General features: G+C 39.1%; 1 protein-coding gene across 1 annotated transcript in view; it reads right to left on the bottom strand.

Annotated features, from left to right (window-relative positions):
- The window catches only part of CUBN (cubilin), a 142990-nt gene that overhangs the window by 101361 nt on the left and 27473 nt on the right, over positions 1–14156 (bottom strand). Inside the window, 4 exon segments of the mRNA XM_054273929.1 lie at positions 826–982; positions 1655–1836; positions 2357–2517; positions 6105–6291. Of these exon segments, the coding sequence (XP_054129904.1) occupies positions 826–982; positions 1655–1836; positions 2357–2517; positions 6105–6291 (687 nt within the window).

Below are 14156 nucleotides of genomic sequence, written 5' to 3'. Positions count from 1 at the left end.
CTTCACATCTATAAACCTGCAACAATCCTTGTCACTTGGGCATGTCATATTTAGAGGACACAAAGATGCTTGCAAATCACTTTGTATGTTATGAAATGGCATCATTTCCAACGTGCATTTAACTGTTAAAAAATATAAAGTGTATAAAGAGAAAAGTAAACACCAGGATTCAGATTATGACTGGGAATAAAATAACTTTGGCATATGTCTTCTTGTATTTTTCTCCAAATGCTATTATTCTGATATTTCTGGGCTAGTACTATTTTACAAAAACATGTTTGCAAGAAAAGTATTACCCTTACCACAAGATATTAAAAATGAAGCTTTTTAAATGTTAAATGATAGGCTAAATTATCCCAAGCACCCATAATGAGGCAGAGTCTGGCTGACAGAAACTCAATTATCCTTTGTCATCCTTCCTCAAAAGCAGCTCTAAGATCAGATAATCTTACTGCATCTGCCTTCTCTTTTAAAAATTCAGGAGCCTGAAGGAGCAGAAGAGCAAGAACTGACAAATCTACCCTGTTATGGACTTCCAGCATTTGTTATTCTGAGTAAATCTGGAGTGGCATATGCCACTGGTGCAGGTAACACAAATAAAGCCACCTTACTAGCTTTCTCCTGAGGAGGAGATAATCTCCTTCACAGGTAGATGGGCAGATAATTTTTAGGTCTTTATGTTCTGTAACTGTGCCAGAACAGAAAATCTGGGTCATTGGTATGCTCTATAGATTTTACTGTGCTGATCAATATGTAAGATCATGGGCTGCAAGCAGCTTCACAGACAACATGAGCTGTAGAAACATCTCCTCTTCCTTCACTTACCCTGTTTGTATTTGGCTAAGAAACCTCCACCTTGCAGACTGCTGTCTGTCCTTAGTTTTATGTACACGCTGTCTCCACTGGAATGGATGGTTTGTGGCATCTGATCTCCACAAAATTTACCTAGTGGTTTAGCACTGCTGCTGTTGCCATCATATAGCTAAAAAAATCAAACCAAAAACAAAAAAGAGAAATGAAAAGATAATAAAGCTGATGACAGTACAAGTCTGATTAATTTGCCCCTGACAAATGTCTGCTTAGGGAAATGTTACTGGGTATACAAGAGGTTAAATTCCATTTCTGCTTGGAGGAAGCCTGGCAGGCATTTCAGAAACAAGCAAAAACAGGAAGCCAGTAACTGAATACTAGTGAGTTTTTAGGGGCTTAGTCACCAAGAGGGGAACACAGTACTCCATTTCAATTTCATTTGAAACATTCAAATAGTTTATGGAACAATTCAGATATTAAATTTGGTATTAACAATGTGGTTATTGACAGCACTGTGCTTTGTTCCCCATAATTTATTAAGAAATCATGCTAAGGCCTTGGTTCAAAACACAGAAAATTTAAAAGATACAGACAGATTCTTATTTCTATCTATCAAATTCTTTCTATCTAGACATAAATGCTTTTCTTACCAGCAGCTACACAGACACTGCTGCCTTGCCTCTCATGGCTCCGTGAGATGAAGGGAGCACATCAACATCAAGCTTTCCTATTCTGAGTCTGGTCACTTGGGACCATTTGAAAGCCAGGGCCCTGTGCTCTTCCTGCCTTTGTACTCAGCACCCTCATCTGCCTCCTGTAGGGCAGAGTGCCCCAGGGCACCTACCGCGAGGTAATCAAAGTTGCACTTCTGGTGATGCTCCAGGTGGAACTGCTCAAACTGGATTTCAAACGGGCTCCCTTGGCTTCCTTTGAGCAGCCAGTAGCACTCTGAATTGTGGTAATATGGCATAGGATAGTTGGGAGACATGAGGATGCCAGAAGATGTTGTGAAAGTCCCACCACAACCTGAAAATAGCAGAGAAAGCAAAGCAACATTTAACAACTAGAAGAAGGGAAAATTAAACCTGGAGTGTGTGATTCTCACTGGTGACCTCCTTCACATGCCCTGAACTTCTTCAGTAATGTCTCAAAAATCTGCATCCAGCCATCAATGTTGTAAGCAGAAGACAGCCCATAGCTAATAGAAGTATTAACTATCTAACCTGAAGGGTGCTTCTGATAGAGAAGTATTAGAAATCTCTTAATTATATTCTTAATTTCTGCTTTCCTAAACATAAGAGAAAGTTGAAGCTACTTTCTATCTAGGGAATCGTATGCTCTTTTCTGTGGTAAAACAGAAAGCCCAAGGATCAAGAAATATCTTTGTTCTTAACAACATGCATATATGCCACTATATAATTAGCAGACAGACTTTAGAATATTGGAAGCAGAAAAATTGAAGGGGAAAAGTTGAGAAATTAATTACAAAGAAAAGATCAAAAATAAGATGTGTAAAATAATTCTGTACTTGATGCAGTCATTTTACCTGCTGAGGTACCGTCCCACTCTGCTGAAAATCCCCTTCTTGTGCCAAATATGTCGCTTACAAACTTTATCCACAGCTTGTTACCATGAGAGATTATAACAGGAGGCAAGTCTGTACCACAGAATTTTCCAAGAAGAGGAGAAGTTTCATAGCCTCCATCTCTAGAATGGTAGAGAAGAAAAACCTTTGGTCAGAGACACCATGAGAAATGCCAGCAAATCAAAAATCTTGTGATCCTTCTGGCCTGGGAAAGACTAATCCTGACTCTTCATCTTCAACAGAAATACTGCTACCAAATACTGAGTCTTGCTGCTTGCAGTAATGAGCCCTACCACAACCACCTCCTTGGTGGGCACATCACTCTCTCATGTAAGCAGCCTGAGTGTATCAACACAATGGCAAGTTTGAGCAGTGCCTCAGGTAGACTATATTCTCTGTATTCTACAGGTTGACAATCATTGGGGCAACCAAAGGTAATCCTTAAATTTGAAGTAGTAATTTTCTCACTCCTCACTCATCAGCAAACCTAGATGAGCTGACTTATTTAAAAAAACTATGTTTATTCACCACCATACAAATGCAAATTCATTCCTGAGTTAATTTCACTGATGGGATGCATGTTTTGAAATATTTTCTTAGTCTTCAGAATTGGTTCTAAAACCACTTATATTCCCGTTTTTAAATTAAGTAATATTTCCAGTAACATTTTTTTCATTCTGTAATCAGGATTCACAGCTAATGTTCTGGTTTGCCTCCTGCACATGCCTTATGGGAATAAAAAAAGAGGGTGACAACCTGCTTATCAATTGCTTCCTGACCTTTTCTTTAAGCACTTTCATACTACAATCAACCTACAGGTCAGTAGGACAATGACAGATAATTTATACCTATATATGGTGTGTATACCTATATATGGTGTGATCTTCCTATGATGCTTTTTAAGTGGACAGTAAGACTTTCAATTGCATATTCACAGGTTTACAGCTGCTTTTGAGCAAAATTTCTACTTAGCCTTTGCCACTCTGTTTTCTTGTCATAGTCCTAGCTTAAACTGCTTGCTGCTGTCTCATGTTACTGGCAGTTGGAGAAATGTGCCAGAACAGTTGCATCTCATTACACTTGCACCTCACTTGCATCTTGGCCTCTGCAGCTGTGGTCAGATGAACAATTTTTTTAGTTGACTGAATGCAGTTTATCAGAGGACACCTCAGGACAAGAAATGAGAGTGGCACTTCACCTAAGACTTGTGCAGCTAACCTATTTAACAGTATCAGTTTTGAAGAGGCATTCTAAAAATCCAGTTATGGCAGTGGCAATGTGCTGAGTTGCACTTAGAATGTTCTGCCCATATCTTAGAACCTGTTTAACACTGCTGAACTCTTCACAGTGAAAAATAAGTTGGATTTATGCTATAAATAAATGTTCTCAGTTCCTAGGGTGAAAAAGTGAAAAAAAAGACCACTTTTGGGTCATCAAATTAAAGTGTTAATTGTTAAAATAAAGTTAGATTGCATTTAATATCAGATTGTTTTTCTAAAAAGAAAAAAAGTGAAATGCTTTGCTTAGAAAATATTGAGAAAGCTTTTCAGGTTTTCATAACTTTCTCTGGTTGGTATGCACAGCTGAAAAAACCCAGCTAATTCAGGTGGAATTCAGAATCTCAATACTTCAACTTCAGCAAGCAGATTTTTGTTTGGTTTTCAAAAGAGGATACTATTTACCAAGGAACAACCCATACAGAATATCTGGTATAACATTCAGGATGGGCTTTATCATGGTGCTCAGTGAGGTAATGGAAACTCTTAGCATGCTCAGACTGAAAAAACACACTGCATTCCTCAGATATGGTTCACCAGAGAGCTGGCTCACAAGGACAGGAATGGGTGCACCAACACTGCAAATTGCAAATCCATCTGCAGCCACAAAGCAGAAAGGATATGCACTTGGTGCTGCTGAACTGTGAGCAGGTAACCTTCCTGCAAATATTCCTTCCTTCTACTTGTCCCTGTCCTGCAAAATTTCCTAGAAATCACTGGTTAGTATCCTAAGTTTAATGGTGATGCCAGTATAGAAAAATATAGCAGATTATTTATATGCTCTTCTTGTTACCTCCTAGAGTAGCTACTATCTAAAGACTATAAACATAAAACAGAATATAGGATATATCTTGTATAGAATAGTTTGGGTTGGAAGGGGCATTAAGGGCCATCTATGCCACCCAACTCTGAAAGAAACAGGGACATCTTCAAATAGATGAGGTTGCTCAGAGCCTCGTCCAGCCTGACCTTGAACATTTCCAAGGATAGGGCATTAGCTACTTCTGTGGGCAACCTGTTCCAGTGCCTAACTACCCTCATTGTAAAATGTTTCTTCTGAATAATCCAAACTCTCTCAGCCTGTCTTCATACGAGAGTGCTCCAGCCTCTGATTGTCCTCATGGTCCTCCTCTGAACTTGCTCCAAGGTCCATGTCCTTATGCTGGTGGCCCCAGAGCTGGATGCAGCATTTCAGGTGGGGTTTCTCTCACCAGGGCAGAGCAGAGGGGCAGAATCACCTCCCTTGGCCTGCTGCCCATGCTGCTTTTGATGCAGCCTAGGATACAGTTGGCTTTCTGGGTGGCAAGGACACATTGCCAGATCCTGTCTGATTTTTCATCCACCTGCACCCCCAAGTACTTCTCCCCTGGGCTGCTCTTGATCTGTTCACTCCCCAGCCTGTATAGATACTGAGAGTTGCTCCAAACCAGGAGCAGGACCTTGTACTTGACCTTGTTGAAGCTCATGAGGGTCGCATGGGCCAATTGGTCAAGCTTATCCAGGTCCCTCTGGATGGCATTGTGTCCTTCAGGTGTGTCAGCTGCACCACTCAGCTTGATGTCACCTGCAAACTTGCTGAGGGTGCACTTGATCCCACTGTTTATGTCATTAATGAAGATATTAAATAACTCTGATCTCATAATAGACCTCTGAGGGATCACTTGTCAGAGATCTCATATGAACACCAAGCCATTGACCACTACCCTCTGGATGTGATAATCCAATCAACTCCTCATCTTCCAAACCATCCATCCATCCAATCTATCTCTCTCCAATTTAGTGAGAAGAACATTGTGGGAGACTGTCAAAAACTTTACAGAAATCTGCAGAGATTACATCTGTAGCTGCGCATTCATCCACTGATGCAGTCATTCCATCACAGAAGGCCACTGGGTTGGTCAAGGATGCCTTTGGTGAAATCATGCTGGCACCTCCTTGTCTTCCATGTGCCTTAGCAGAGCTTCTAGGAGGATCCGTTCCATTATATTCCCAGGCACAGAGGTGAGGCAGACAGGTCAATAGTACCCAGGGTCCTCTTTTCTACCCTTTTTAAGAAATGGTACAATGGTTTCTCCTTTTCCAGTCACCTGGAACTTCACGTAACTGCCACAACTTCTCAAATATGGAAAACGTGTCACAAAACAGACAATAAAACTCCTTGTTTCTGCACTAAGGAAAACAACCCAAGTGCACTGCATGAGAACATAGTCCACACACTGCACTTGCTCTCAGAACTGGAATTTATCAAGTGGGAAAGCTGACAACAGAGCAGGATGAGAGCAGGAAAAGGTCACCTTTAAAGCTCTCTGCTAAGTCTGTTTCCCACATTGACAGCAGGATGTACAGTTAAGAATAAAGATTCTGAACATGCTTAAGTGGGTTTGGACAACACACAAACCAGTTCTCAGGACAGGATAAATAATGAGCCTTGCCTGATTTCTACATAGTCCTCAGTGCAGCGTCTGTTGCCCTCGAGGGCGAAGTCAGTGAAGGTGAGCGCGATGCGCCTGTTGAGCCCCACCGTGATGGTGTAGGTGCACTCCGTGCGCACCGGGTAATTGCTGGGGTAGTTGGGAGATGTCAGCTCACCAGTGTCAGCTGTGTAGTTGTGAGAGCAGACTTTAAAAAGAAAAGAAACAAAGATGAATTAATGTCATATGTCTGCTAAATTAACAGGAAATTTCTATTTTCAACAGGCAGAGGAGCAAACATCCTGTGTTCCTGTGCATTATAACTCTTCCTGGACACATCTCACTGCTGAATGTCAACAGTATAAACTAAAACCAGGATCCAGCTGTTTCAGGGGATTTCTTACATTTGAGTTGATTTGTTCAGTTTTTACCAGAACACTGTGTCTGTAATAAATAGGCAACATAAAGCAGTGTCCCCTGCCCAGATGGCCTTGTCCTAAATCCCAAGTAAGCAGAGAATGGAAACTGAAAGGGATGTCTTGCTGAAAATGAAAGGTACGATTCCTGAATTTCTGAAAAGCAGTGGTGATGGAAACTAAACACAATTTCTAGATATGAGGAGAAGCTACATTGTTTTCAAGCATTCCCCATGGTCAAACCTGTTAGAGGGGATTGTATATCTAAATTTCTTTTCCATTTTCTGGGTTATAAATAACAAGAAGTTAGAAAGTAGTATAATGCCTAGAATTTGAGGATACAAGAGTTTTACTTAAGGTCTTATATTTAAATCAACTAAGTTTTTGTTCTGAGCAATGTCTAAACTGGGAAGAAGAAAATAGTGTGAACTAATGCTGAGGTAGAATCTAAGCAATAATGAAAAAGAAGCTCTTTTCAAAGCACAGACATAAAGTCTAGGAATAAAAATAGTTTCTATAAAATAGTATGAAACTTTGTTTGGAAAGAAGAATTGCTGTCTATTAGTTGACCAGTCAATGAGTAAAGTTTGTGCTATTGCTGCAAAAAGGGCAAGAAGAAATGTGAACTGTGCCAAGTGTTTTCAGGCAAAACAGGAAATGCTGATGCCACTGCACAAGGCAACAGTGCCATGTCACCTGGGAAAATGTGGATAACCGTGGGCACTGATTCTGAAAATCAAATGGGAACACATATGACAGAGATTGTGGAGATAGCAGGAAATTAGTAGATTGGTGGGCAAGAGACACTAGAAGAGCTTAACTTGTTTGGCTTAGCAAGTGCAGATAAACATCAAGAAGCATGAAGAAAGGAAAAATAGAACACATTCTCAATGACAGGACAAATTCAGAAGTTAAAAAATGTCCATGAGTACCGATACATAGAAATTAGGAGAAATTTTTATTAGGAAGTGAGTTTCTAGAGCAATGATTCAATCAGCATAACAGATACAGAAAGGAGAAAACATTCCACTGGTTCTTAAGGTACAGTTTGATTCATTTAAGGGGAGGAGTCCACATTATGTAGCTTTTAGCTAAAAAAAAGGGTATAGGGATAAAAAAAGGAAAGGGGGAGTGACATAAAATTGTGGACTGGATTTGATGACCCTGGGGACTCATTCTGGTCCTCCATTTCCCCATTTCAGGTCCTACAGGTTGCAAATGTAAGAAATTAAATAGTTCCTACCAAATAGGCAGGTTTAGACTAATTATATATAGAACTGAGAGAGCAAGCAAAATAACCATTTAAGCTGATTGCCACAGATCTCTGAGGTCTGCTTTCTAGCACAGCTGCAGTGTAGCAATGTCTATGCTTAACTCCTTAACTGCTTAACAATTTAGGGGAAAGGGATGGAGCTACACTGCAGGCCCTTCATGTCTAAGGTAGATCATTTCCATGTCTGTTCTCTAGCCATTCCAACTACTAAAACACTTTTGCTTTTAATGGTGAATTTTTATGGGTTTTATGAATTTTTAATGGGGGTTTTTTTGCATTCTGAGTTGCCTAGAAGGCCTCTGTTGCAAACATTTTCTGTGGGATAAATACTCCCAAAGCTAGCTCCCAGACTCCTGTTCCTAATTCATCATGGGGAGAACAGAGAAACAGGACACAGAAGAAGATCAATAATTTTCTGCCATTGGCTTGTGCTTTGGTATTGACAAATCAAAAAGGTGTCATGCACTAGTTTACCTAAAATCATTATCTAGAAAGTCTTTATTTAGAATTTAGCCATCTATGTGTTCCATCACTGCCATGTTTTAATGTATGCATATAACAAACAGCTTAGTCCTGGTCACCATAAAAGCTTTGGCCTGCTTTGTAAATCCTTCTAATGGATTGTTGGCTGTGCTGCTAGCTCCCATGGTGTTTTGTCATATGTAAGGCTTATCACCAAACCCCAGATCCACAAGTCATAGGTTTTCTTGAGGATGCTGGGTTAGAAAACTGACTTAGAAATGTGACCCAAGTTTTCCTAACAGACCACTAGAGAAAAAGCAGTAAAAAATTTAAAAGAAAATGTGTATATATTTATTAGGTTACTTATTTTTAACAATAATTCCTCCTGCTTTAGGAGGGATAGGAGTCTGACTTGTGTATACTTGATGATTAGAGCTCTTGCAATAGTGCCATTACTAACCCTCTCAGAGACTGAGACTACCAGCTTTCAGCCTGTAGAATATTAAAACTGGTGTACTAGATAAGAACCATTACAGTAAAATTAGCACTACAGAAGCCAATTTTTTTTTTATCAGCCCTTTTAATAATTTCCACAGAATTTTCCAGGTTCCCTCCCTCACCAAAGTTTTTCTTCCTGGGAGGAACCCAGACAGAAACTTATATTTCAAGTGTGCTGTTCTAAACTGGAGCTCTGTACTGCTTTATATTTTGCTTAACAATCATCTTTATGAGCTAAGGGATAATAAATACAGAAGATGGAACAGCGACTGCCTTATAAATGTTAGACTTCTGGCTACAGTGAAATAAATCCAAGTATAGCTGGGATATGCTGGCTGCTATGAGGATTTAGGAAAGCATAGATGAACCCATGTTTTCTGACAGCCAACTCTTTTCTGGTACCTGGATTAATTCCTGGTGTTCTACTTTCAGCAGGAGAGCTGGAATTCCCCTTTAGCACTCACCTCACTAACAACATTTGGGGGTGTGCTTGGGCAATAACAGACCCTTCTGTGAAAACTCAGCAAAGTTAGCTGGAAAACAAAGTAATTTTACTCCTTTGCCAAAGTTCAGAATGCAGTCTAATAGCATATGTGATTATTATATGTCTGGAAAAAACCATTAATTCAATTTAGTTGGAAGACACTTATTAAAGCTCATGAAAAACAGGAGGCAATTGCTGAGGACAATCACACATCTTGCTTTGCCCAGGGTATGAGGTTTTGAAAGCTATTCAATCTGCCTTCTGATTTTAGTACTGAATATGTTAGCTTTTCTGGAAAAAATGCCATAAATGGCAGTACCCCATTGCAATAGCCAACAGCAGAGAAAAATGCCAGCTTTTGTACTACTCATTTGTGCAATCATGCATAATGTAGAAAATTGTATCCAGGTTTTTTCCCCTAAAGAGATACCAATCAGTTGCCACAATCCTAATTAATCAAAAATCAAGCAATAGTGCAGTAAGTAACATGGGATTTTTCTTCCAATCTCACTGTACCAAAGGAAAACTGAGATCCCTAAATATTCACTCTTTATGTAGTGCCACGCATGATCAGGAAAAAAAAGAAGAAACTATCACAAGAAGCACATGCCTCTCCACAGGCAATGTGAAAGCACATCTGCATTTCAGGGCCTTCTGTCCCTGCTGCTGACAGGTGCAGGGAAGGGAGGAGTGGATTTTTACCTAGGAGGCACACAAAGGTTTTTTGTAACATGTTAGACCCAAACTCCCTCAGAATACTGGGTATGATGGTTCAAATAGAATCTCTGCCCTCTGCTGCTTTACACCTAAACACTGTGGAGCTGTGTGACATATTTTGGCTTTTAAAGCCAGACTAACACCCTGATCAAACACTGCCAAGTTACAGCAGCCTAAAAAAGTTGTCAGGGCCCAGCCAGCTGAGCCTTTTTCCTGAGACTTGGGGGGAGCTGAGCAGATGCCCAAGACACATATAGGACATCAGCTTTATTTTCTGGCTTTGGTTGAATGAGGTTGACCTTTCTCTGCACATCTCTGCACACACATCTTTGTCAGGCCTTGCTTTCCATTCTCATCATTGCTCATTCAGCTGAAGACCAGAGCCAGGCATCATACTCCTAACAGTTACTGGGTTCAGTCAGGAAGAGGGGAATGAAGACCTCAACTTGTACTCAGCTATCAAGGGAGAAGACACACAAATCCATACTACACTTTCAGGAACACTTTTAAGTGCATGGATTCACAGATGTTTTTCTCTTTCCTTATCCCTCTCAAATGCTGGCTTCTCCAAACAGTCATTGTAAGTAACATATAATCCACAATGAAGCAATTTAAAACCAGATTACATATCCTGATAAATACTATTCCCAATTCAGGATGATAATGAGGAAAATTATCTTTCACCAAAGCCAGAGAAAGACCAGGAATAAAAAGTATATCAGGAAGGCAATCTGCTAAAAACCTTGTTATGGTTAACTTTTCCCAGCAGAAAGGCTGAAATGAAGCATCTCTAAAGAAATAAACAAATTTTTAAAACCCCAAACAAACAGAAAACCAACTAACAAACCAACCAACCACACTGCCAAAACCCCAATTCAAAGAAAAACAGATGAATTTCCACGTATTTGTGAAGAAGTTTGAGGGGGGGAAAAAATAATAGCACGGACCTCACTACTCATCCTATGGGAAAATTGTGGCCTGCGTCTATCAAGACCCTGCACAAAAGTTCCAGGAAGGAATGAAGTCTTTCAAAGATTTTTTTATATTTTTACATGGGTTATTTGTGATGTGGTCAGCCAAAACTGGCAGAAGAAACCCCTAAAATCTACTATAACACTTACATGGCTTTTGTGACATTCATCTATTTGGTAGTTGAGACCTGCACTCTTTGAAACAAATCAAAATATTACCTTCCATTCCATGTGACTTTCCCTTTTAAATGGCAGAAGGATGGCAAAGAACTAAGAGTACCTCTGGTTGAAGTGGGTGATACCCATTTTTAAATGAGTATCATGAGGGCTTCTCTGACTGAAGGATTTCCATCTGTATTGCTGCTACATGAGCTATTCACAGCTACTGGCTGGCACACTGCTAAAACAATTGTTTGCACTTTATGGGCCATGGCTGCATCTTGTGGCATTCCATTTTTTTTTTTTTTTTTTGGACAGGAAATATAGCTTTGCCTTTTATTCTTTTCAGGCTACTTTTCAAGTATTTAATATGTCACAGGTAAGCCATGCTAACAAAAATATCATTTACCACGATGCATGGAAAAGAAAATTAATTTAATTTTGCATTAAAAAAAAAAAATCACTCCTACATATCCTTCTTTTCTTAACTCAAATTTATTCTGCAGGGGGAGGAGGGACAATCTTGTCCATGTTTTCAATAGCTCATTCTCTCTGAAATAACTCCAGGCAAAAGACTATTGAAATGTGTAATATGAAACAGAACATCTTTGACAAGTTCTGATACTGGCTATGCTCTAGCTGGCTAAGAAAGCACAACTGAAAAATATGAAGAATTCTTATTGCACAAGAAACATTATTAGAACCATATTTTCTTTAGCAGAAAAAAATCTAAATTAGCAGCAGATGCAAAGGAAAAAAATCATAGTTTTAGTATATCTCAGACATTATTATGCTTAGCAATTTGCTACCTTAGTGTAACTGGATATACATGAGATGAAGATCAGACCTAAACATCTCACAGCGAGAAAACTAAACTTGATATGTTTGCAGGGAAGTGAGGAGTTGCTTCTCACAGCAAAATCCACATACACACACGTGTTTGCCTTCTCTCAGGCCACAGAAATTTCAGAACACTTTATTCTTAATAAAAATGAATTTTAGCTCTCTGGTATTTAAGAAAACTTTATGGTACTGCTATACTTGTACTGGACCAAAGAAAACAAATCTTTGTAAAAAAAAACAAATCATAGTTTCAGCCTCTCTGTAAGTTTATTACTCTCAGTTTCAGCAGCAATCTCCCACTTTGCCATATTTATACCAGCTGTAGTGGTTGAAATTAAAAAGTGTTTGTTCTAGTGATCGTTCCAAGAGTGAGAATAAATTGAGAGTTGGTGCAGATTGTCTGGAGAGTAGCAAAGATATTTGTGTTCATTATAGGAAAAGAAAATCCTAGGTGTTATACAGAATTTGGATTAAGATATTACATAAAACTAATTTCACATAAACATATTATATAGTTGTTAAAAGCATTGAAGAGACAGCAGATGTGCATTTTTAAGGCATTGTTTGAAAACATTCCAGGGACAGCATTGATGCAGTTGGAACTCCACATGACACATGTTGCAGTGCTCTGGACGAAAGATGAGAAAAGCCAATCACACAGTGGTGGTAAAGGAGGGGAGTACAGGAGAGAGGAGCCAGAACTGTGAAACTGGACAGCATTGAAATGGCAGACACAGACATGGTTACAACAGAGACAGAAATACAGATTGATGTTAAATAAAGAATACTTGATGGACTCTGAGAAAAGTTGCTATAAGAATATTTAGGATATTTAGGAAGGAATCAATCCACCCATGAAAGAGTAATCAGAGGTGAGTTAAAAAGAAAAAAATACCAGATTAAAAAGCAACAATGATATTTATAGAAGGTTTAGTTTACAGTTGCAAACAAAAGCTAAAAATTGACTTTATAAGGATGAGAATTTCCCAATTTCTCATTAGTAAGAATTCAGATTTCAAACTACAGAGTTTTCCTGGAAAGATTTTTAAAAGTAGAACTTGTTTTATTGCCTATTACTTTCTAAGAAATAGAAATGTCTTCCTTGCAATAGTTCTCATTAAATCTTAATTGTTTGTACTGGCTTTTGGTTTCAATGCCAGATAACTCAAATACAAATGAAGGCAGCTGAGAAAATGGTTTCTTTGGATTTGTAAATTATCTTGTAGTGAATAAAACCACAGCAGCAAAATCTGTACTGGTCTTGCCTAAACACATGTTGAGAGCCAAAATAGCCAATTTTCCCAAGATGTCACCAAGAAAGCTGTTAGGAATTGAAAAATTTGCTGCCTTTAAACAGGTTGAAAAAAGTCAGGAATTAGGAAAAATAAAGAAACTAAGAGCAAACAATGAACAGTAGTTTATGGCTGCATAGATGAGTACTGTGAATTTCTGGTGTTCATCGAACAAATCCCTTGTAGTCTGCACTCACACACAGAAACCACATATAAACTGATTAGCGATGGATAACAAACATCCCAGCTACAAATATGCTCTCATTTTTACTTTTTTTTTCCTTGTGCCACTCTGCCTCTTCTGTGGCTTAGTTCTGCCAGCCAGACCCTGTCCCTCTACCCTCCATAGCACTGAGTGCCATGTGCAGTCATTTCTTGAACACATCCAGGGGTGGTGACTCCACACCTCCCTGGCCAGTCCATTCCAATGTTTGACCACCCTTTATGTGAAAAAATGCTTCCTAATGTCCAAAAGAGAAGAGAACTGAGAGAAATGAGCAGCTATTCTTCCTTTACCTCACTGAAGCAAGTCTTGGCCCTTTGGAAAATACTTAAAGAAGGGATTAAATGCATGACAGGAGCCTTGAACTCTGGTGGAGACAGAAATGTTGCACTCTGTTGTAATTAAAAAAAAATCTCTAGTGCTTTCAGGTTATTTTGGTGCTTTATCAAATTTCATCCTAATTGACCTCTCTCTACCGACCATCAATATTGAACCTTACAGAGATGAAATTAATTTTTTTATGGCACCCAAGAGTCTCCCATTCAAGTCAGTTGTCCATGACTAAGTTTTCCCTAGATCACACATACTCAGTTCAGAATCCACAAAGAAAATTCAGAAAATACTTTTCCTAAATAATTCATGTAGTTCTGCCGTGTCAGCTCTCACTGACTTTTTAAAGAAAGCAACAATGCTGCTAACAGAAATTGCTTTCTGCTTTCCTAGGGAGTAAAAAAA

Source organism: Melozone crissalis, unplaced genomic scaffold (genome assembly GCF_028551555.1).
Source record: "Melozone crissalis strain CALT ecotype California unplaced genomic scaffold, PUWL_Pcris_2 ptg000016l_1, whole genome shotgun sequence".
Classification (NCBI taxonomy): domain Eukaryota; kingdom Metazoa; phylum Chordata; class Aves; order Passeriformes; family Passerellidae; genus Melozone; species Melozone crissalis.
Note: the sequence above shows the minus strand (reverse complement) of the source record. Positions and strands in the feature narration are given on the sequence as shown.